At 48.4% G+C, this 25,429-nt stretch overlaps 1 protein-coding gene across 2 annotated transcripts in view; it reads right to left on the bottom strand.

Moving 5' to 3' along the window:
* The window catches only part of pfas (phosphoribosylformylglycinamidine synthase), a 224,335-nt gene extending 200,067 nt beyond the window's left edge, over positions 1-24,268 (bottom strand). For both annotated transcript variants that reach the window (XM_041190696.1, XM_041190698.1), the window contains exons 1-5: positions 24,172-24,268; positions 10,271-10,412; positions 7,512-7,647; positions 7,113-7,218; positions 6,659-6,851 (exon numbers count right to left, since the gene is read on the bottom strand). In XM_041190696.1, coding sequence (XP_041046630.1) covers positions 6,659-6,851; positions 7,113-7,218; positions 7,512-7,647; positions 10,271-10,412 — 577 coding nt within the window. In that variant the 5' untranslated portion in view covers positions 24,172-24,268. The remainder of the gene's footprint in view (positions 1-6,658; positions 6,852-7,112; positions 7,219-7,511; positions 7,648-10,270; positions 10,413-24,171) is intronic.
* Positions 24,269-25,429: the final 1,161 nt, after the last annotated feature.

Below are 25,429 nucleotides of genomic sequence, written 5' to 3'. Positions count from 1 at the left end.
GAGTGTAGCCAGATCAAAGTCCATGGCATCACAGCTGGCTATGCTGTCCAGGGTGTGGGGTAGGAGTTAGGTTAGGAAAGCAATAGTTAGAGGAACAGACAGGCATTTCTGCAGCTCCAGATTTGATCCAGGATGTTATGTGGTCTCCCTGGTGCCAGGGTCACTGGGTAGCTGCAAACCATTCTGACAGGAGAAGATCAATAGCCAGAGCTTGTGGAACATATCAGCACCAATTTAGTAAGCTTGAAAAGAAACTAAAACATAGTCATCTCTGTGTTACTCCCAGTGTCACACGCTCGTGAATACAGAAATAGGAGGTTGAAGCAGATGAGTGCTTGGCTGGAGATACAGTTCAAGAGGGAGGCTTTAGATCCCTAAGACATTGGGACCAGTTCTGGGGGAGCAGGGACTGTACAGACCGGATGGTTTGCACCTCAACTGTGCCAGCACCAAAGCCCTCAACAGAAGGTTTACTTAGGTTTAGCTTGGCAGGAGGATGGAAACATGAATACCTAGAGAATAAGACAGCTGAGCTGAGAGCACAGATTTTCATGTGGGAGTATATTATAGCCATTATGGAGATTTGATTGAAAGAAGAATGAAATGGCAGCTCAACATTCCTGGTTACTGGGTTTCAGGCAAGATAGACAGTGATTAAAAAGGAGGGAGAGTCTGAACATTGACAAAAGAAACAACTTTAGTTGTGACAAAGGATCATCAAATTAGGTCATATGGGTTGAACAGAGGAACAAAGAGGGTCACATTCACACTCTCAGCAGTGTGCTACAGGACATGGATAGCGGACCTGCATGAGAAGGGCAGTGGCGGGAGATAAAAACCGGTGGCAGAGAGCCCCTTCAACCTGTTTCTATCTGTCAGAGCCAAAGTGTGATGTCAAAGTAAAACAGGTAGATGATTGGTGGGTATCTCTTCCATGTCTCTTTTGATTGGGCCAGGTTGTTTAAATCAGGAGATGTTATTGCAGCTGAAGAGTACAGTGAAGGAATTCACTTTTTAAATATTTAACAACCAAATGAATGAATTAATTAAATAGAGGTGGTAGGGTAGGCAATGTGTTGCAGCTGTAGTATGGGGGAGCTGTTGGGCGCCGGAGTGATCCACGGTGACCATCTGCAGCAAGTGTTGGCTGCTCAAGGAACTTTGACTCAGAGTTGGTGAGCTGGGGTCTGAGCTGCGGACGCTGAAACACATAAGGGAGGAGGAGAGTTACCTGGACACTGTTTTTCAGGAGACAGTCACACCCCTTAGATTAATTATATCAAATTTGGAATGTGGTCAGGGATAGGAGGGTGTGACTGCAAGTGAGGCAGGTATGGAGATCCAGAATTTAGCTTTGGAGGAACCTTAGCCAGTGCCCTTGTCCAATAGTTGTGAAGTTTTTGCTCCTAGTGTGGATGAGGGTAGGGACTGCAGGGAGGATGAATGAACTGAGTACAGCACCATGGTACAGAGTGCCATTCCAGTGGGGATAGAAAAGAGAAATGTAGCAGTAATAGGGGATTGCATAGTTAGGGGAGTAGATACTGTTCTCTGCAGCAAAGACAGAGTGTTCCGAAGGCTGTGTTGCCTACCTAGTTAAGGACATCTCTTCTGGGCTGGAGAGGAACTTGGAGTGGGAGGGGGAGGATCCAGTTGTCGTGGTCCACTTAGGTACTAATGACATAGGTAGGACTAGGAACGAGGTTCTGCTGAAGGGCTATGAGCTGCTTGGGGCTAAATTAAAAAGCAGAACCACAAAGGTAATAATCTCTGGATTACTACCCGAGTCACAGCAAATTGGCGTAGGGTAAATAAGATTATAGAGGTAAATGCCTGGCTCAAAGATTGGTGTGGGAGAAATGGGTTCCGATTCATGGGGCATTAGAACCATTGCTGGGCAAGGAGAGAGCTGTTCCTTTGGGATGGGCTTCATTTGAACCATGATGGGACCAGTGTCCTAGCAAATCTTATAACTAGGGTTATAGATAGGGCTTTAAACTAATTAGATCAATCGAAGGGAAGTTTAAACAATCAAAAAGAAAAGAGAGAGCAGAGGTGCAGGGTAGTGAAGAGGCGAACAAAAATCAAAGTGTGACAGGAAAGGACAGAAAATATAAGTGGAACAGCGCAGCAGAAATTTAAACCAGAATGAGTAAATGGTAAAAAGTCAAAGTTTAAGGCTCTTTATCTGAATGCACGCAGCATTTGTAACAAGATAGATAAGTTGGTGGCACAAATAGAAATGAATGAATATGACTCGATAACTATTACAGAGATCTGGTTGCAGAGCGATCAAGGCTGGGAACTCAATGTTCAAGCGTATTCGATATTCCAGAAAAATAGGCAAAAAGGAAAAGTAGGTGGGGTAGCTTTGTTAATAAAGGAATATATCAGTGCGGTGGTGAGTAGTGATAATGGGTACAATAGATCGTGATGTGGAATCAGTTTGGGTGGAAATAAGTAATAGCAAGGGGAAGAAGTCACACGTAGCTGTCATCTATAGGCCCCCGAAGAGTTGCCTCACTGTAGAACAAAGTAAAAATCGGGAAATAATGGAGGTGTGTAAGAAGGGTGCTACAATTGTCATAGGTGATCTTAATCTGCATATTGGATGGACAAATCAGGGTGGTAGGGGTAACATGGAAGATGAATTTGTACAGTGCATCACAGATTGTTTCTTAGAGCAATATGCTGCAGAACCTACCCGGGAACAGGCTACTTCAAGCTACTAATGTGGAATGAGGTGGGATTAATAAGAGATCTCGTAGAATTTCAAATTCAGTTTGAGGGTGAGCATCTCAAACCAGTGTCCTCAACTTAAATAAGGGCAATTAAAGAGGCATGAAGAAAGAGTTGCCTAAAGCAGGCTGGGAAAATTGACTGAGGGGAAGGTCAGCGGATGAGCAGTGGCAGATTTAAGCAGATATTTCATAACGCTTAGCAAAAATTTATCTGAGTCAAAAAGAAGGACTGAATGAGAAGGATGAACTACCCATGGTTAACAAAGGTGGACAAGGAGAGTATCCAATCAAAAACTAATGCATACAAAGCGGTGAAAATTAGTGGCAGGCCAGAGGATTGGGAATTTTTTTAGGAACCAACAGCAGATGACTAAAAAGCTAATAAAGAGGGAGAAAACTGATTATGAAAGTAAATTGGCAAGAAATATAAACACAAACAGCAAGAGCTTCTACAGGTATATAAAAAGAGGAGTGGCTAAAGTGAGCTTGGGACCCTTGGAGGATGCGACTGGGGAATTGATAACGGGGAACAGGGAAATGTCATAATTTAAACCAAAATTTTGCATCAGTCTTCATAATGGAAGACACTATAAACATTCCAAAGGTAAGATAAGCAGGGAGCTAATGGGAGGAAAGATCTTGTAACAGTCTCTATCATAAGGGACAAAATATTTGACAGAATAACGGGACAAAAGGCAGACAAGTTGCCAGGACCTGATGGCCTGCATCCAAAGGTTTTAAAGGAAGTGGCTGCAGAGATAGAGGAGGCATTGGTCAAAATATTCCAGAACTCACTGGATTCCGGAAGAGTCCCAGTGGATTGGAAAACCGCTAATGGGATGCCCCTGTTCAAGAAGGGAGGGAAACAAAAAACAGGAAACTATAGGCCAATCAGCCTAACATCTGTTGTTGGGAAAATGCTAGTGTCTATTATTATGGAAGAAAAAAAAGCAGGACATTTAGAAAAGCTTAACACAATCAAACAGAGTGAACATGGTTTTTTGAAAGGGAAGTCATGTTTGACAAATTTGCTGGAGCTCTTTGAAGATATAACAAGCAGAGTTGATAAAGGGGAACCAGTAGATGTAGTGTATTTGTATATTTGGATTTCCAGAAGGCATTTGATAAGGTGCCACATAAAAGGTTATTGCACAAGGTATGGGGGTAATGTATTAGCATGGATTGAGGATTGGTTAACACACAGAAGACAGAGTTGGGATTAATGGTTGGAAATCATTTGCAGGTTGGAAAGACGTAACTAGGAGTGCCACAAGGATCAGTCCTAGGGCCCCAATTATTTACTATCTATATTAAAGACTTGGAGGAGGGGGCAAAGTGTAATGCATACAAATTTGCTGACAATAGAAAAATAGGTGGCAGAGCATGAGGAATCTGCAAGGGGATATAGATAGGTTGAATGAGTAGGCAAAAATTTGGCAGATGGAGTTTAATGTAGGAAAGTGTGAGATGATGTAATTTGATATCAAAGAATCAAAAGGCAGACCATTATTTAAATGGAGAGAGACTTCAGCACAAAAGGGATCTGAGTGTTCTTATGCATGAAACACAAAAAGTTAGCAATAATTAAGAAGGCAAATGGAATTTTGGCCTGTATTGCTAGGGGGTTGGAGTTTAAAAACTAGGGAAGTCTTGTTGCAACTGTACAGGGTGTTGGTGTACACCTGGAGTACTGTGTGCAGTTTTGGCCCCCATACTTAAGAAAGGATATACTGGCATTGGAGGCAGTTCAAAAGAGATTCACTAGAACAGCAAAACAGGTTAGACCTTTATTCATTATAGTTTAGAAGAAACATAAAGATTCTGAGGGGGCTTGACAGGGTAGATGTTGAGAGGATGTTTCCAGTAGTGGGGGAATCTCGAACTAGGGGACATGGTTACAGAATAAGGGGACACTCATTTAGAACTGAGATGGGAATGAATTTTTTTCTCTCAGAGGGTAGTGAATGTCTGGAATTCTCTACCCCAGAGAGTTGTGGAGACTAGATCACTGAAAGTATTTAAAGAAGGGTAGACAGATTTTTGAAACATCGAGGGGTGGAGGGCTTTGAGGAGCTGGCACAAGAGAGGAATTGAGGCCTGGGGCAGGTCAGCAATGATCTTATTGAATGGCGAGGCAGGTTTGAGGGATAGAATGGCCTACTCCTGCTCCTATTTCTTATGTTCTTAACACCCTAGACAGTCAAAGGGACATAGCAGAAAAAATAACTAGGTAAATTTATGAGAAGTGTGGGAACAAAAGGACAGAAATAGCGGGTGATTTCAACTACCATAATACTCACCGGGATAAATTTAATGTAAAAGGTTTAGAGGGAGCAGAGTTCTCAAAATACATTCAGGAGTATTTTCACTTCACAAGACAAGGACTCTGGACTTATTTTTAGGGAATGAATCTGGGCAGATGAAAGGGGTATCAGTGGCAGAGCGTTTTCATGGTAGAGATCATAATTCAGTTAGATTTCAAGTCGTTATGGGAAAGGGTAAAGATAAATCAAGAGTACAAGTTTTCAATTGGACAAAAAACCATTTTACTAAGATGTGATTTTGCAAAAAAATGGACTGGAAACAGCTTCTTGAAAATAAATCGGTGTCAGTGCAGTTGGTAGGAGAGCGTTCAGAACAAGTATGTTCCTGCAAAGAGAAAGGGTGGGACTCCCAAAGCTAGACACCAATCCCACCAAGAGGGCCTCAAAGAGGGACCTCATCCCTCTTTCTACCCATGTTGTTAGTGCTGATATGAACCACAACATCTGGCTGTTTACCTCCCCCTGTCAGAACATTCTGCAGCTGCTCAGTGACATCCATCATCCTGGCACCAAGGAGACCACATAACCTCCTGGCGGGTGGAATAAGATAAACAGGGGAATCTTCTGTCAGATGCCAAAACCTCAATACTGGAGAAAATGTAGAAGTGCAGGGGTGACATCAAAATTGAAATCAGGAAAACAAAAAGGGGCAGGAAAAAATATTGACAAGTAAACTACAGGAAAATCCAGAGATGAATACATAAAGGGCAAGAGGATAACTTGAGTTAACCACATTTCTATGGGGTTGGAGTTACACATAGGCCAGACCAGGTGAGGAAGGCAAGTTTCCTTCCTCTAAAAGACATTAGAGAGCCATGAGATTTTACAGCATTTGATAATAGTTTCATGGTTGCTATTATTGAGACTAACTTTCAATTGCTGATTTATCAATTCATTCATCTTATTAACTAATTGAATTTAAATTCTACCAGCTGTTGTGGTGGCATTTGAACTCATGTTATCATGTAGAGCATAAGCCTACATGAATGCTAATCCAGTGACATTACTACTATGCCAATGTATCCCCTCCCCAGTGATCCCCACCTTTCCCCTCTCCCAGTGAAGCCCAGCTCCCCTCCCCTTGCCAAATAGATTCTGTGCTCCCCTTCCCTCCATTCCCCTAGTGGGCCCCAGGCTCTGCTCTCCACCCACTGTTACCCTGGGCTCCCATCGCCCAGTGACCCCAGGCTCCCCTTGCTCAGGGGACCCTGGGCTCCCCTCCCCCAACTCCCCCAATGGACCCTGGGCTCCCCTACCCCACCTCCCGCAACGGACCCCAGGCTCCTGTCGCCTCCCCCAGGGAACCCAGGCTCCCGTCGCCTCCCTCTGTGACTGGGGCTCGCCTCCCCCAGGGAACTCAGGCTCCTGTCGCCTCCCTCTGTGACCCCTGGCTCACCTCCCCCAGGGAACCCGGGCTTCCCTTGTCTAGTGGAACCCAGGCTCCCCTCCAAATGACCCCAGACACCCCTCACCACCCACCATGAGCCCGGGCTCTCCTCGCCACCCACCGTGCACCCAGGTTCCCCTCCCCCATGGCGCCCGGGCTCCCCTCCCCCATGGCGCCCGGGCTCACACCCAATCCCTTGCACTCACCCAGTTCTCGGTTTGCCTTCTCCAATGCACTTTTGCCTCCGTTCACCACATCCACTTCATACACCTCTGCTGGCCGGACTGACACTTGGAAACTCTCGATAGGTCGTTCATAAACACACTCCGTCATCCGATCATAGAAAGCAGCCATCAGCTCACATCGGGCGGCAGCTCCAAGCTGCTCTACCTCACGGACCTGTAACAGTTCCCCACATGCAACAATATCATCAATCAATGCTCAGCAATCAGTAAGTGAGACCAAGCACGGGGTGGGTGGGGGGGAAGTCATTAAGATCCCTATCAGTGATTGAGGCAGGGGAAAGTGACTGTGAATCTCATTATTCTGTGTTTAGGGTATGTCAGTCAAGCTGCCCTGCAGGGATACACCAGTCTGGAATGCCGAGTGTGTGCCTTGGTTTCAAGTGATGATGATTATGTAGGAACCCATTCCTCTCACCTTCAGCAGATATCGGTGGGAGCACTCAATGCGATCCACCTCTATTAATCCAATGGACTGACAAATTGAAACGGCATTGGTCGACCAAGCTGTAGAGAAGTTCAACCTAAAATAAAGAAGAATTACAAACTGTCTCATGAGCAGAGGCTGAGAATTAAAACCACCAATGCCCAGAAAACCAGGGGTTCCTTCAGCCCTGCTCCGCAGAACCCGTGAGTGGCTACCACCCCCGGAGCTGGGGTAGTCAGGCCCAAGGAAACCACAGAACCTCCTGTTCAAACTCACCTAGCCTGCTCGCCCAGCACCCTCACCCAGAGCACTCATCCCCTCAGCTTCCTCTCCTGTTCACACTCACCAAGTACACATAATGCCCAAGGCTCCTGCTGTTTCCAGACTCACCTCGGCCCAATCTCCACCAGCAGGTCACCATCACTCTCAGTGAGGAAGGGTTCTGTGGAAATGCTCTGGGAGTTAAAAGGAGGTTGAAAAAGCCAGGTAAGTTTGCGCCTGTCATTTGGACTGGGAGAGGTCAAACCTGTGAGAAAGGACAACAGAGTCAGCGAACACATACCACAGCAGGGAGACCTGAACTCAGAGAGTTAAACTGAGGGAGCAGCTCCAGGGGATTATATAGACGGTTAACCATTGAAACACAGAAACATAGAAAATAGGATGAGTAAATCAGTCAGCCCTTTGAGCCTGCTCGATATGATCATGGCTGATCCTCTATCTCAATGCCATACTCCTGCTCTCTCCCCATACCTCTTGATGCCTTTAGAGTCAAGAAATCTATTTATTTCCTTCCTAAATATATTCAGTGGCTTGGCCTCCATAGCCTTCCGTGGTAGAGAATTCCACAGGTTCACCACCCTCTGAGTGAAGGAGTTTCTCTTCGTTTCAGTCCCAAATGGCCGTCCCCATACCCTAAGATTGTGACCCCTTGTTCTAGATCCCCAGCCAGGGGAAACATCATCCTTGCATCCAGTCTGTCCAGTCCTGTCTGAGTTTTATACATTTCAATGAGATCTCATCTCATTCTTCTAAACTCCAGTGAATACAGGCCTGGTCGACCTAATCTCCCCTCATACGACAATCCTGCCATCCCAGGAATCAGTCTGGTGAAACTTTGCTACACTCCCTCTATGGCAAGAAGATCTTTTCTTAGGTAAGGAGACCAAAATTGCACACAATACCACAGGTGTGGTCTCACCAAGGCCCTGTACAGCTGCAGTAAGACATCCTTGCTCCTGTACTCAAGTCCTCTCGCAATGAAGACCAACATACCATTTATCTTCTTAACTGCTTGCTGCACCTGCATACTTATTCTCAGTGACTGGTGTACAAGGACACTCAGGTCCTTTTGTACATCAACATTTCCCAAAATATCACCATTTAACTAATACTCTGCCATTCTGTTTTTCCAACCAAAATGGCTAATTTCACACTTATCCATGTAATACTCATGTATTTGCCCACTCACTCACCTTGTCTAAATCACCTTGAAGCCTCTTAAAATCGTCCTCACCACTTACATTCTAACCTAGTTTTGTGCTGTCAGCAAACTTGGAAATATTACACTGGGTTCCCTCATTCAAATCATTGATATATATTGTGAATAGTTGGGCCCAAGCACTGATCCCTGCGATACCCCACTTGTCACCACCTGCCACTCCAAAAAAAAGTCCCATTTATTCCTACTCTGTTTCCTATCTGTTAACCAATTTTCAGTCCAATTACCCCAATCTCATGTGCTTTGATTTTGCAACTAACCTCTTATGTGGGACTTTATCAAAAGTTTTCTGAAAATCCAAATACAACACATCTACTGGTTCTCCCTTATCTATTCTGCTAATTACATCCTCAAAAAGCGCCAGCAGGTTTGTCAAACATTATTTCCCTTCCATAAATCCATGTTGACTTTGTCTAACCCAATTGATATTTTCTAAGTGTCCTGTTATCACATCCTTTACAAAAACAGAATTACCTGGAAAAACTCAGCAGGTCTGGCAGCATCGGCGGAGAAGAAAAGAGTTGACGTTTCGAGTCCTCATGACCCTTCGACAGAACTGGTAATTCTGTTTTTGTTTTGGATTTCCAGCATCCGCAGTTTTTTTGTTTTTATCACATCCTTTATATGCTCTAGCATTTTCCTTATTACTAAGGTTAGGCTAGCCAGTCTGTTATTCCCTGTTTTCTCCCTCCCTCCATTTTGAAATAGTGGGGTTATTTTTGCCACCCTCCAATCTGCTGGGACTGTTCCAGAACCTATAGAATTTTGGAAAATGACAACCAACGCATCCACTATTTCCATGTTCACTTCCTTTATTACCTGGGATATAGATTATCAGGCCCTGGGGATTTATCAGCTTTCAGCCCCATTAACTTCTCTAGCACTATTGTTTTAGTAATACTAATTCCTTTCAATTCCTCCTCCTTACTAGACCCTTGGTTCCCTAGTATTTCTGGGAAGTTATTTGTGTTTTCCTCTGTGAAAACAGAACTAAATTAGTTGTTTAATTGCTCTGCCATTTCCTTTTTCTCCATTATAAATTCTCCCGTTTCAGACTGTAAGGGACCTACATTTGTCTTTGCTAATCTTTTTCTTTTTACATACATATAGAAACTCTTATAGTCCGCTTTATGTTCCTTGCAAATTTACTCTCATATGCCAGTTTTCTCCTATTCTTTGATCTCTGTCCACAGCCACACTGGGACAGAGAGCCCAAGGGGATGGGGTGAGAGGAAGAAAGATGGAGCCAGACTCAGGCAGGGAGATTGAGGGTGGAACAGAATCAGATCTTTCAGTGTGAAATTAGGAAGCACTTCTACACGTAAAGGGTGGTGGAAGTTTGGAACTCTCTTCCATAGACTGCTGCTTCAATTGTTAATTTTAAATGATGGATTTTTTTATCCAAAGTTATTTAGGGATATGGATTAAATGGGGGCCAATGGAGTTAGAATACAGATCAACAATCATTCAATGATGCAATGATCTTGAGTGGCTAAAGAGCCTACTCCTGCTCCCGTCTGCACCCCAGTCCCTGACGAGAGGCTACTCAAATTCAACCTTCATCCCTCCCCTGCCCAGCCAACAATGACCCTGCCCCTCCTTAACACACACAGCCCCTTCCTGACAATGGCCCCAATAAGACCCTGACCTGTCCAGTTAACATTGAAGCAGAGCTCTTGGCTGACGTGCTCAATCCTCTCCATGTGATGGTTCCCAGATCGAAGGATGCGTTTCCCCATGTCGACGAGTGGGAACTCAGTGGGGCTCCTATAGAAATGAAGCACAACCATCTGTGGATGAAAGAGAACACACTGTCAGTGAAAGCAATGAGGACATCCACACAGCATCATCCAACAGGACCCCCAGGTAGTGCCCAAAAGCCCAAACTCATGGAGAGAGTGCAGGAGAGGTGGGAGGATGGGGGGGGTGGTGGTGGAGAGAAAGAGAGAGAGAGAGAGAGAGAGAACCTGTTAAGAGAAACCTGGTAATGGAGCAACAAGCCGAAAATGAAGAAACTCTGATCTAAGCAGAGCTCTTGCAATTGGCAGCACAAGAGCGACTTAATGTAGGATCACGAGTAACTAATTAGAGCTTTGAGCAATCGTGAGTGGGGCTGCGCTGAATGAACTTTACAATGTCTATCACACAACCTACAGCAGAATCTGAGTTCCCAGGCCTGCCACTATCTCACTGCAGATGTCTGGTGTTTGCTGTGGCAACATGTACAACAAAAGCAACTAACTGCCCACCTCCAGTGGAGTGACTTGCTATGACCCTGAACCCTCAACTGGCTTCCTCACTTTGCTGACTCAGTGTTTGCTAACCTTCAGTGATCTCCTATACATGGCTGGACGGAGCCCTGGTTAAAGGGGCATTCAAGGACACTGAGCAGGACAGGCACATTTCTGCATGGCTGCCACACAGTGTGAGGGTCAGTACTGAGGGAATGCAGCACCGTCGGAGAGTAAAAACTGAGGGAACACAGTGCTGTCGGAGGGTCAGTACTGAAGGAGAACAGCACTGTCACAGGGTCAGTACTGAAAGAGAACAGCACTGTCACAGGGTCAGTACTGAAAGAGAACAGCACTGTCACAGGGTCAGTACTGAAAGAGAACAGCACTGTCACAGGGTCAGTACTGAAAGAGAACAGCACTGTCACAGGGTCAGTACTGAAAGAGAACAGCACTGTCACAGGGTCAGTACTGAAAGAGAACAGCACTGTCACAGGGTCAGTATTGAAAGAGAACAGCACTGTCACAGGGTCAGCACTGAATAAGTGCTGCACTGTCACAGGGTCAGTACTGAAAGAGAACAGCATTGTCGGAGGATCAATACTGAAAGAGAACAGCATTGTCGGAGGATCAATACTGAGAGAGAACAGCATTGTCGGAGGATCAATACTGAGAGAGAACAGCATTGTCGGAGGATCAATACTGAAAGAGAACAGCATTGTCGGAGGATCAATACTGAAAGAGAACAGCATTGTCGGAGGATCAATACTGAAAGAGAACAGCATTGTCGGAGGATCAATACTGAAGGAGGGCCGCACTGCCGGGGGCCCGGCACTGAGGGAGGGCCGCACTGCCGGGGGCCCGGCACTGAGGGAGGGCCGCACTGCCGGGGGCCCGGCACTGAGGCAGGGCCGCACTGCCGGGGGCCCGGCACTGAGGCAGGGCCGCACTGCCGGGGGCCCGGCACTGAGGCAGGGCCGCACTGCCGGGGGCCCGGCACTGAGGGAGGGCCGCACTGCCGGGGGCCCGGCACTGAGGGAGGGCCGCACTGCCGGGGGCCCGGCACTGAGGGAGGGCCGCACTGCCGGGGGCCCGGCACTGAGGGAGGGCCGCACTGCCGGGGGCCCGGCACTGAGGGAGGGCCGCACTGCCGGGGGCCCGGCACTGAGGGAGGGCCGCACTGCCGGGGGCCCGGCACTGAGGGAGTAAGGCACTGCCGGGGGCCCGGCACTGAGGGAGTAAGGCACTGCCGGGGGCCCGGCACTGAGGCAGGGCCGCACTGCCGGGGGCCCGGCACTGAGGCAGGGCCGCACTGCCGGGGGCCCGGCACTGAGGCAGGGCCGCACTGCCGGGGGCCCGGCACTGAGGGAGGGCCGCACTGCCGGGGGCCCGGCACTGAGGGAGGGCCGCACTGCCGGGGGCCCGGCACTGAGGGAGGGCCGCACTGCCGGGGGCCCGGCACTGAGGGAGGGCCGCACTGCCGGGGGCCCGGCACTGAGGGAGGGCCGCACTGCCGGGGGCCCGGCACTGAGGGAGGGCCGCACTGCCGGGGGCCCGGCACTGAGGGAGGGCCGCACTGCCGGGGGCCCGGCACTGAGGGAGGGCCGCACTGCCGGGGGCCCGGCACTGAGGCAGGGCCGCACTGCCGGGGGCCCGGCACTGAGGGAGGGCCGCACTGCCGGGGGCCCGGCACTGAGGGAGGGCCGCACTGCCGGGGGCCCGGCACTGAGGGAGGGCCGCACTGCCGGGGGCCCGGCACTGAGGGAGGGCCGCACTGCCGGGGGCCCGGCACTGAGGGAGGGCCGCACTGCCGGGGGCCCGGCACTGAGGGAGTAAGGCACTGCCGGGGGCCCGGCACTGAGGGAGTAAGGCACTGCCGGGGGCCCGGCACTGAGGCAGGGCCGCACTGCCGGGGGCCCGGCACTGAGGCAGGGCCGCACTGCCGGGGGCCCGGCACTGAGGGAGGGCCGCACTGCCGGGGGCCCGGCACTGAGGGAGGGCCGCACTGCCGGGGGCCCGGCACTGAGGGAGGGCCGCACTGCCGGGGGCCCGGCACTGAGGGAGGGCCGCACTGCCGGGGGCCCGGCACTGAGGGAGGGCCGCACTGCCGGGGGCCCGGCACTGAGGGAGGGCCGCACTGCCGGGGGCCCGGCACTGAGGGAGGGCCGCACTGCCGGGGGCCCGGCACTGAGGGAGGGCCGCACTGCCGGGGGCCCGGCACTGAGGGAGTAAGGCACTGCCGGGGGCCCGGCACTGAGGGAGTAAGGCACTGCCGGGGGCCCGGCACTGAGGGAGTAAGGCACTGCCGGGGGCCCGGCACTGAGGGAGTAAGGCACTGCCGGGGGCCCGGCACTGAGGGAGTAAGGCACTGCCGGGGGCCCGGCACTGAGGGAGTAAGGCACTGCCGGGGGCCCGGCACTGAGGGAGTAAGGCACTGCCGGGGGCCCGGCACTGAGGGAGTAAGGCACTGCCGGGGGCCCGGCACTGAGGGAGTAAGGCACTGCCGGGGGCCCGGCACTGAGGGAGTAAGGCACTGCCGGGGGCCCGGCACTGAGGGAGTAAGGCACTGCCGGGGGCCCGGCACTGAGGGAGTAAGGCACTGCCGGGGGCCCGGCACTGAGGGAGTAAGGCACTGCCGGGGGCCCGGCACTGAGGGAGTAAGGCACTGCCGGGGGCCCGGCACTGAGGGAGTAAGGCACTGCCGGGGGCCCGGCACTGAGGGAGTAAGGCACTGCCGGGGGCCCGGCACTGAGGGAGTAAGGCACTGCCGGGGGCCCGGCACTGAGGGAGTAAGGCACTGCCGGGGGCCCGGCACTGAGGGAGTAAGGCACTGCCGGGGGCCCGGCACTGAGGGAGTAAGGCACTGCCGGAGGCCCGGCACTGAGGGAGTAAGGCACTGCCGGAGGCCCGGCACTGAGGGAGTAAGGCACTGCCGGAGGCCCGGCACTGAGGGAGTAAGGCACTGCCGGAGGCCCGGCACTGAGGGAGTAAGGCACTGCCGGAGGCCCGGCACAGAGGGAGTAAGGCACTGCCGGAGGCCCGGCACAGAGGGAGTAAGGCACTGCCGGAGGCCCGGCACAGAGGGAGTAAGGCACTGCCGGAGGCCCGGCACAGAGGGAGTAAGGCACTGCCGGAGGCCCGGCACAGAGGGAGTAAGGCACTGCCGGAGGCCCGGCACAGAGGGAGTAAGGCACTGCCGGAGGCCCGGCACAGAGGGAGTAAGGCACTGCCGGAGGCCCGGCACAGAGGGAGTAAGGCACTGCCGGAGGCCCGGCACTGAGGGAGTAAGGCACTGCCGGAGGCTCGGCACTGAGGGAGCGCTGCACTGTCGGAGGGTCGGTTCTGAGAGGCCGCTGCACTTGGTAGAATCAGTATTCTGGGAGCGCCGCGCGAGGCTCAGCGCCGAGGGAGCGCCGCGCCGCCTGAGGCTCAGCGCCGAGGGAGCGCCGCGCCGCCTGAGGCTCAGCGCCGAGGGAGCGCCGCGCCGCCTGAGGCTCAGCGCCGAGGGAGCGCCGCGCCGCCTGAGGCTCAGCGCCGAGGGAGCGCCGCGCCGCCTGAGGCTCAGCGCCGAGGGAGCGCCGCGCCGCCTGAGGCTCAGCGCCGAGGGAGCGCCGCGCCGCCTGAGGCTCAGCGCCGAGGGAGCGCCGCGCCGCCTGAGGCTCAGCGCCGAGGGAGCGCCGCGCCGCCTGAGGCTCAGCGCCGAGGGAGCGCCGCGCCGCCTGAGGCTCAGCGCCGAGGGAGCGCCGCGCCGCCTGAGGCTCAGCGCCGAGGGAGCGCCGCGCCGCCTGAGGCTCAGCGCCGAGGGAGCGCCGCGCCGCCTGAGGCTCAGCGCCGAGGGAGCGCCGCGCCGCCTGAGGCTCAGCGCCGAGGGAGCGCCGCGCCGCCTGAGGCTCAGCGCCGAGGGAGCGCCGCGCCGCCTGAGGCTCAGCGCCGAGGGAGCGCCGCGCCGCCTGAGGCTCAGCGCCGAGGGAGCGCCGCACTTTCAGAGGGTCAGTATTGAGGGTGTGATGCACGATCGGAGCATCAGCATCGAGGTAGTGCTGAAAAGCCAGAGGGTCAATACCGAAGGAGCACTGCATTGTCGGAGAGGCAGTACTAAGTGAGTGCTGCACTGTCGGAGAGGCAGTACTAAGCGAGTGCTGCACTGTCGGAGAGGCAGTACTAAGCGAGTGCTGCACTGTCGGAGAGGCAGTACTAAGTGAGTGCTGCACTGTCGGAGAGGCAGTACTAAGTGAGTGCTGCACTGTCGGAGAGGCAGTACTAAGTGAGCGCTGCACTGTCGGAGAGGCAGTACTAAGTGAGCGCTGCACTGTCGGAGAGGCAGTATTAAGTGAGTGCTGCACTGTCGGAGAGGCAGTATTAAGTGAGTGCTGCACTGTCGGACAGGCAGTATTAAGTGAGTGCTGCACTGTCGGAGAGGCAGTATTAAGTGAATGCTGCACTGTCGGAGAGGCAGTATTAAGTGAGTGCTGCACTGTCGGAGGGTCAGTACTAAGGAAGTGCTGCACTGTCGGAGAATGGGTCCTGAGGGAATGCTGCACTGTCGCACGATTGGTACTGACGGAGTACTGCAATATTGGACAGTCAGTACTGAAGGATCGCCATTTTGTTGGAGGGTCAGTACTGAGGGAGTGCCGCACTGTTGGAGGATCAATCCTGAGGGAGCACCACACTGTCGGACAGTCAGTACTGTGGGGTTTCTCTATCCACACATAAAAGTATTAATAAAATTACTTTCCCCCCTCACTCTATAGTTTATATATTTATATTATTTGTCACTCCCCTCTCTCTCCATATATATTACTCTCACCTCCACCGATTTATATCTATATTATTAGTTGTTCATTCCCCTCACTCAATCGATTTTTCTATCTATATTATTGGTTGCTCATGCTCTCTCATTCTATACAGTTACATATCCATATTATTAGCTACTCATACAAGCTGGGAGCAAGAGGTAGGCCACTCAGCCCATCGAGCCTGTTCCACCATTCACTCAGTTCACGGTTGATCTAATTGTAACTTCAACTTCACATTCCTGCCTACCCCCGATAACCTTTCACCCGTGTTAATCAAGCATCGATCTGGCTCTGCTTTCCTCATAAGCCAACCTGCCCATTCCTGGTGTTAGTCTAGTAAACTTTCTCTGAATAGCTTCCAATGAATTTGCATCTTTCCTTAAATATGGAGACCAATACTGTACACAGTACTTCAGATGTGGTCTCACCAACACCCTGTAGAACTGAAACATAACCTCCCTACGCTTGTATTCAATTCCCCTCGCAATAAACAATAACATTCTATCAGCTTTCCTAATTACTTGTTGTATTTGCATACTAGTCTTTTGTGATTCATGAACTCGGACACACAGATCTCTGCAATCTCTCACCATTCAGATAATAAGCTGCTTTTTCATTCTTCCTGCCAGAATGAACAATTTCACAATTGCTGACATTATACTCCATTTACCAGACCTTTGCCCACTGAATTAACCATTTTTATTCGTCCTGTCAAAATAGACAACTGTATATTTCCTCAATTATACAACATTTACCAGATCATTGCTCACTGCCCCCTTTGTAGCCTCCTTATGTCCTCCTCACAACTTACTTTCCTTCCTATCTTTGTGTCATCAGCAAATGTGGCAACCTTCAATCCCTTCATCATACTCCCTTCCCTCACTCTTGATTTAAGTATCTGTATTATTAGTTACTCCCCATTTCACTCTATATATTATTAGCTATTCCCCCTCTCTCTATAGATTTATGTATCTATATTATTAGTTATTCTCCCTCTCACTCTGTAGATTTATATATCTTTTTGGTTACCCCCTGTCTCTCACTCTATAGATTTATACATTTATATACAGTTATTCTCCCTCTCATTACTCATCCTCTCTCACACTATAGATTTCTATATCTATGTTATTGGTTACTCACCCTCAATACTGACCCTCCTCACAGTTCACAACACTCCCAAGTTTCGGATCATCCGCAAACTTTGCAATTGTCCCCTGCACACCAAGATCTAGATCATTAAAATATATATAATGCATTTGATGTGGTCTACATGGACTGTCTATCTCAGCCTTGAATGTACTTAATGACCCAGCCTCTGCAGCCCTCTGTGGTCAAGAATTCCACAAACTGACTACCCTCTGAGGGGAGAAATTCTTCCTCATCTCTGTTTCAAATGAACAACCCCTTACTCTGAGATTATGCCCTCTTGTCCTGCATTCGCCCACAAGGGGAAACAATCTCTGAGCATCTAACCTGTCAAGCCCCCTAAGAACCTTATATGTTGCAATAAGGTCAACTCTCATTCTTCTAAACTCCTATTGAGTACAGGCCCAATCTACTCAACCTCTCACAGAATCTCAGTGCAGAAGAGGCCCTTCGGCCCATCAAGTGAGAAACACCTGACCTACCGATCTAATCCCATTTGCCAGCATTTGGCCCATTGCCTTAAATGTTGTGATGTGCCAAGTGCTCATCCAGGTACTTTTTAAAGGATGTGAGGCAACCGGCCTCCACCACCCTCCCAGGCAGCGCATTCCAGACCGTCACCACTCTCTGGTTTAAAAAGTTTTTTCTCACATCCCCCCTAAATATCCTGCCCCTCACCTTGAACTTGTGTCCCCTCGTGACTGACCCTTTAACGAAGGGAAACAGCTGCTCCCTATCCAAAACAAAAACAGAATTACCTGGAAAAACTCAGCAGGTCTGGCAGCATCGGCAGAGAAGAGTTGACGTTTCGAGTCCTCATGACCCTGTGGAAGGGTCACGAGGACTCGAAACGTCAACTCTTTTCTTCTCCGCTGATGCTCCAGACCTGCTGAGTTTTTCCAGGTAATTCTGTTTTTGTTTTGGATTTCCAGAATCCGCAGTTTTTTGGGTTTTTTTTGCTCCCTATCCACCCTGTCCATGCCCCTCACAATCTTGTATACCTCAACCAGGTCGCCCCTCAGTCTTCTCTGCTCCAACAAAAACAACCCAAGTCTATCCAAACTCTCTTCATAACTTAAATGTTTCATCCCAGGCAACATCCTGGTGAATCTCCTCTGCAGCCCCTCCAGTGCAATCACATCCTTCCTATAATGTGGCGACCAGAACTGCACACAGTACTCCAGCTGTGGCCTCACTAAGGCTCTATACAACTCCAACATGACCTCCCTATTTTTGTAATCTATGCCTCAATTGATAAAAGCAAGTGTCCCATATGCCTTTTTCACCACCCCACTAACATGCCCCTCTGCCTTCAGAAATCTATGGACACACACGCCAAGGTCCCTTTGTTCCTCAGAACTTCCTAGTGTCATGCCATTCATTGAATACTTCCTTGTCAATTTACTCCTTCCAAACTGTATCACCTCACACTTTTCAGGGTTAAATTCCATCTGCCACCTATCTGCCCATTTGACCATCCTGTCTATTTCTTCCTGTAGCCCAAGACACTCAACCTCACTGTTAACCACCCAATTTACTAATCCTATCCCCCACATTGTCATCTATGCTGTTTATATAAATGACAAATAATAGGGGACCCAGCACAGATCCCTGTGGTCGCCACTGGACACTAGTCACTAAAGCATCCTTCTGTCATCACCCTCTGCCTCCTACAACTAAGCCAATTTTGAATCCACCTTACCAAATTACCCTGTATTCCAAGTGCATTTGCCTTCTTTATAAGTCTCCTACATGGGACATTGTCAAAGGCTTTGCTGAAATCCATATAAACTACATCAACGGCACTATCCTCATCTACACACCTGGTCACCTCCTCAAAAAATTCAATCAAATTTGTTAGGCATGACCTCCCTCTGATAGCCATGCTGACTATCCCTGATCAAGCCTTGCCTCTCCCAGTGGAGACAGATACTCTTCTTCAGAACTTTCTCCAATAGTCTCCCTACCACTGACGTGAGACTTACTGGCCTGTAGTTCCTTGGCTTATCTCTACAACCCTACTTAAATAGCAGAACCACATTAGCTCTTCTCCAGTCCTCTGGCACCTCCCCCGTGGCCAGAGAGGAATTAAAAATTTGGGTCAGAGCCCCTGCGCTCTCTTCCCTTGCCTCCCTCAGCAGTCTGGGGCAAAAATCATCCGGACCTGGAGATCTGTCCACTTTTAAGCCTGCCAACACCTCCAATACCTTGTCACTCCCTATATCAATTTGCTTAAGAACCTCACAGTCTCTCTCCCCGAGTTCGATACCTTCATCCTCATTCTCTTGGGCGAAGACGGACGTAAAGTATTCATTCAACACTCCAGCGATGTTCTCTAGTTCCACCCATAGATTGCCCCCTTGGTCCCTTATGGGCAATACTCTTCCCCTGGTTATCCTCTTCCCATTAATATACTTATAGAATATCTTGGGATTTTCCCTACTTTTACCAGCCAGAGCTTTCACATATCCCCTATTTGCTCTCCTGATTGCTTTCTTAAGCTCCACCCTGCACTGTCTGTACTCCACTAATGCCTTTGCTGATTTGCTTCCCTTGTACCTGCTAAAAGCCTCTCTTTTCCTTATCATCCTAACCTGAATATCTCTGGTCATCCATGGTTCTCTGGGCTTGTTACTCCTTCCTACCACTCTAGAGAGAACATGTTGAGCCTGTACCCTCCCCATTTCCTTTTTGAACACCCCCCACTGTTCTTCTGTAGATTTCCCCGTAAGTTATTGTTCCCAGTCTACCTTGGCCAGATCCTGCCTTATTTTACTAAAATCCACTCTCCCCCAATCAAAAATATTTTCTCCTCACAAGAAAATCCCGCCATACCTGGGATGAACGTAGTGAACCTTCTTTGGGATGCCTCCAATACCAGTATATATTTCCTTAGATAAGGGGACCAAAACTGTTCACAGTATTCTAGGTGTGGTCTAATTAGTGCCTTGTATAGTTTTAGCTAGACTTCCCTATTTTTATACTCCATTCCCTTTGAAATAAAGGCCAGCATTCCGTTTGCCTTCCCTCTTGCCTGCTGAACTTTTTTGTTAGCTTTTTGGGATTCTTGCACGAGGACACCCAAAGCCCTGTGCTGCAGCTTTCTGCAGGCTTTCTCCATTTAAATAATATTCAGCTCCTCTATTTTTCCTGCCAAAGTGCATAATCTTACATTTTCCCACATTATATTACATCTGCCAAGTTTTTGCCCACTCGCTTAACCTATCTATATCCCTCTGTAAGCTCCTTATGTCACCCTCCCCACTTGCCTTCCCACCCATTTTTATGTCATCTGCAAACTTAGCTATTGTACATTCGCTTCCCTCATCCAAGTCATTAATATATATTGTAAATAATTGTGCCCAACACTGATCCCTCCATGTTGCTACTGTCCTTTTTATTCCATGAAAAATAACTGTTCTCACAAGTTAGTTGTGTGGTACTGTACGTATCAAATGCCTTTTCAAAATCCATGTACACCACATCAACAGCATTACCCTCATTGCCCTTTTCTGTTACCTCTCCAAAAAACTCCATCAAGTTAGTTAAACATGAAATCTTTAGAAATCCATGCTGGCTCTTCCTTAATCAACCCATATTTTTCCATGTGACTACTAATTCTATCCCAGATATTTGTTTCTAGGTTCATGCCCACCACTGAAGTTAAACTGACTGGTCTGTAATTACTGGGCTTATCCTTACAACCATTTTTGAACAAGGGTGTAACATTTAGAATTCTCCAGTCTGACACTGACACCTTCCCTGAGTCTAGGGATGACTGAAATATTATGGCCAGTGTCCCTGCAATTTCTACTCCCACTTCCTTCAAGAGCCTTGGATGCACCTCATCCAGTCCTGACATGTTGTCAACCTTAAGTACCAACAGTCTATTCAACATTTCCTCCTTATCAATTTTGAACTCTTCTAGTGACAGAATTTCCTCTTCTGTCACCATGGCCTGGGTAGCATCTACCTCCTTGGTAAAGACGGATGAAAAGTTTTCATTTAATACCTCAGCCATGGCCCCTTCATCCATGTGTAAATTCCTTTTTAGGTCCCCAATCTCCTGTTATCACCTTTTTACTGTTTATATGCTTTGGGATTCCCCTTTATGCTGGCTGCCAGTCTTTTCTCACAATTCTGCTTTGTTTCACTAATATGCTTTTTCATCTCCCTTCTGAACCTCTGTATTCCTCTTGGTTCTCAATTGTATTTTCTATCTGATACCTGTCGTAGGCATACTTTTTCTTCTTTAATTTCTATCCCCTTTTTCATCTAGGGAGCTCTGGATTTGTTTGTCCTACCTTTCCCTTTCAATGGAATATACCTTGACTGTACCCAATACCAATTCTTTTTTGAAGGTAGCCCATTGTTCAGCTACATTTTTTGCCAACACTCTTTCGTTCCAGTCGATCTGGCCCAGCTCTGTTCTTGCCCCGTCGAAATCAGCTCTTGTCCAGTTAATTATCCTTATTCTGGTTTGCCCATCGTCATTTTCTATCATCATCTTAAAACATACAATACAATGCTCACTGTCTCTTAAACGTTCCCCCACTGACACTTGATCTACTTGGCCCACCTCATTTCCAAGAACCAGGTCCAACTCTGCTTCTTTTCTAGCTGGATTGGACATATGCTGCTGTAGAAAATTTTCCTGAACACAATCTAGGAACTTTTGCCTCTCTCCACCCTTTACACTATCACTGTCCCAGTCTACATTCAGGTAATTAAAGTCGCCCATTATAACTACTCTATAATGCCTGCATCTCTAATTTCCCCGCAGATTTGTTCTTCTATGTCCTCCCCACTAGCTGGCAGTCTATAGACTACACCGAGCAATGCAATTGCACCTTTTTTGTTCCTTAGCTCTAGCAAATTGATTCTGTCCATGAACCCTCCAGAACATAATTTTTCTCCAGCACTGCAATGCCCTCCTTAACCAATACTGCCATCCCTCCTCCTTTCCTTCCTTTCCCATCTCTTCTGAACACCTTGTACCCAGGAATATTTAACACCCAGTCCTGCCCCTCCCTGAGCCAGGTCTCTGTTCTTGCAACACCATATTTCCACATGGCAATGTGTGCCTGGAACTCCCCAATCTTACTTACTATACTCTGTGCATTCACATATATGCATAGTAACACTGATTTAGATTTTGTTACTTTCTCCCTAACCTTGACTTCGCTTAATATTCTCTATTTTAGTGCTATCTGTTCCTCCCCCAGTATTGTGTGCATCCTGCTATTCCTCTCTAATATTTTCTCTTGGTTCCCACACCTCTGCTGAGTTAGCTTAAAATCCTCTCAACAGCACCAGCAAAATGCCCCGCAAGGAACTCAGTCCCAGCACTGTTCAGGTACGACCCGTCCAGCCTGTACAGGTGCCATCTCCCCCAGAGCCAGTTCCAGTGTCCCAGGAATCTAAAGCCCTCCCTCCTGCACCATCTTTCCAGCCATGCACTCATCTGCCTTATCCTATTTCTATACTCACTGGCACTTGGCATTGGGAGCCATCCGGAGATTACTACATTTGGGTCCTCTACCTTGCTCCCTGAATTCTGACTGCAGGACCACATCCCCATTCCTACCTAAGTCATTAGCACCAGTGTGGACCACGGCCTCTGGCTGTTCACCCTCCCCCAGAAGAATGACCTGCAACCGTTCTGACATCCTTGACCCTGGCACCAGGAAGGCAACATACCAACCTGAAGTCACGTTTGCAGCCACAGAAATGCCTGTCTACTCCCCTAATCAATGAATCCCCTATCTCTTTGGCTCTTCCTTTCTTCTTCCGCCCCTCCTGTATAGCCGAGCCACTCGTGGTGCCACAAACATGGCTCTGACTGCACTCCTCCAAGGAACCAGCGCCCTCACCAGCTTCCAAAACGGAAAACTGATTTGCGAGCAGGGCCCCAGGGGATTCCTGCACTTCCTGCCTACTTCTCTTGGACTGCCTTGTAGTCACCCATTCCCTCTCTGTCTCCAGGCCCTTAAGCTGCAGTATGATCTTCTGAACATGCTATCCACATAGCTCTCAGTCTCATGGATGCACCACAGTGACTCCAGCTGTCGCTCGAGCTCTGAAACCTAGAGCTCAAGTTTCTGCAACTGGCAGTACTTCCTGCGCATGTGGTCGTCTAGGACACCAGGAGTGTCCACAACATCCCACATATTACAGGACATGCATTCCACTTGACTGAGCTGCCCTGCCATGTCTTCCCTTATGTAAACTTTATTCTACATTGAATTATTTATATTATTTTATTATATTGGCCCTAATTTTCCCTTATTCCTAGCACTTCTCAGTTAAATCCAAGTATAGATACTTGTTTAAAAGTATTACCATTTTCTAACTTACTCACCTTGTTCAACCTACCAAGGTTGCCAACCTTCTTTCTGAGGAAATATAGAAATGGAAAGTAGCACCTCCGCCCTCCACACCGAAATCCCTCAGAAATCTCTGTTCTACTCTCATCGCTTTTCACGCTGTTTTTATAGCTCTTCTGCTCTGCTCTAGGTGCTGCTGTCTGCCTGTCCCAGGTACTCCTCTCTCACTCTATAGATTTATATATCTATATTATTAGTCACTCACCCTATAGATTGATATATTTAGATTATTAGTTACTCACCCTCTCACACTATAAATTTATATATCTATATTATTAGTCACTCACCCTATAGATTGATATATTTAGATTATTACTCACCCTCTCACACTATAGATTTATTTCTCTATATTATTAGTTACTCACCCTCTCACACTATAGATTTATATATCTATATTATTAGTTACTCACCCTCGCACACTATAGATTTATATATCTATATTATTAGTTACTCACCCTCTCACACTATAGATTTATATATCTATATTATTAGTTACTCACCCTCTCACACTATAGATTTATATATCTATATTATTAGTTACTCACCCTCTCGCACTATAGATTTATATATCTATATTATTAGTTACTCGCCCTCTCACACTATAGAATTATATATCTATAGTATTAGTTACTCACACTATAGATGTATATATCTATATTGTTAGTTACTCACCCTCTCTCACACTATAGATTTATATATCTATATTATTAGTTTCTCACCCTCTCACACTATAGAATTATATATCTATATTATTAGTTACTCACACTATAGATTTATATATCTATATTATTAGTAACTCAGATAAAAGCAAAATACTGCGTATCCTGGAAATCTGAAAGAAAAGCAGAAAATGCTGGAAAACCTCAGCTCTGAAGAAGAGTCATATTGGGCTCGAAACGTTAACGCTGTTTTTCTCTCCACGAATGCCGTTAGACCTGCTTGAGTTTTTCCAGCATTTTCTGTTTTTCTTTCTTATTAGTTACTCACCCTGTCTGTCGCTCACTCTTCAATTCAATCCACGCGTGTGGAAAGCAGCTTCCGCCGCAATGAGGAAGACCGATGATGTCACGGATGAAGCGACGCCAAATGGGTCAAGAAGCCCTCATCGCCATCTGTGTGAAGGATTAGGGTCGCCATGAACGAGCGTATTCCCCAGCTCCTGCTAATCCGCCATCTTTGTGAAGAAGCGGAAATCTCCCCCACGTTATCGCGCCAGTTTAGTGAAGGAGCACAATCTCTCCGCGTTAATCCGCCATTTTAGTGAAGGAGCACAATCTCTCCGCGTTACCCCGCCATCTTAGCAAAGAAGCGGAGTCTCTGACAGCGGGGCTCCTGAACTCTGAGCGGTTCCGCCTTCTTCCCAGCTGAAGGTAGGTTTTTTATTATCTCAAACCCAATCTGAAGAGAGGATCCGCAGAGATGCGCAGGAGCGGAAGCCACCCGGAGAGCGTCTTTGTTCCTATGGAGACGGTGGCCAGGAGGAGGATGAAGTTCACTTCAGGTTTGTGTCAGTGCACACAGGCTGGCTGGGGATGACAGCTCTCCTCTAGCCACTGCTAGTTTTAAACCTGAAATTGATGTTTTTAGTGATCCAGGGTTTTTAGGGATATGGAGTTTGCTCGCGGATGTTGTCCTCAACATCTTTTGATGAGAAGTTTGATTTAGTGGTTTTTGTGTTTGTGATGGTGTTTAATAAACCAGCAAATAATTGACTTGTACCAAGATTGGAACACAAGGTTTCATACAGGCAACCACAGCATGGACAAAAACGTTTGCCAAGGCACGGAGAGCACAGAGTATTGGTGTTTTCTAGGTTGTTTGGAGGGAAGTATGGCATTCCCCTGGAATAAGGACATCTGTTCTTTTTGATGATTTGGACTTATGTAGGCACAATTTCTCATGTAGTGCATGACACAAAAGTTGAAAATGTAGGAAACAATAAGGACAGTAGTTACCAAAAGGCAGACATAGACAGATTAATAAAATAGGCACATGCAGATTTTAACATGTGAAGTGATCCAATTTGGTACGAAGAATTAGAAGAGGCAATATAACCAAAATGGTAAAATGTTAAAGAAAGTGCGAAAACAAAGAGACAAGGGCGCATATGTACATACATTTTTCTTCTCCGTGGATTGCCACCTGAACAGAGGTTTGTGCACTCTGAAGATCACTTTAAGCAACGCTGTTGGGAGCTCCTTGCTTCTGGTAGGGCCACCCATGATGGCAAGGTTATGGAGAAGGT

This window comes from Carcharodon carcharias, chromosome 7 (genome assembly GCF_017639515.1).
Source record: "Carcharodon carcharias isolate sCarCar2 chromosome 7, sCarCar2.pri, whole genome shotgun sequence".
Lineage (NCBI taxonomy): Eukaryota > Metazoa > Chordata > Chondrichthyes > Lamniformes > Lamnidae > Carcharodon > Carcharodon carcharias.
The sequence above is the reverse complement of the archived record's forward strand: the minus strand, read 5'-3'. Positions and strand labels throughout refer to the sequence as shown.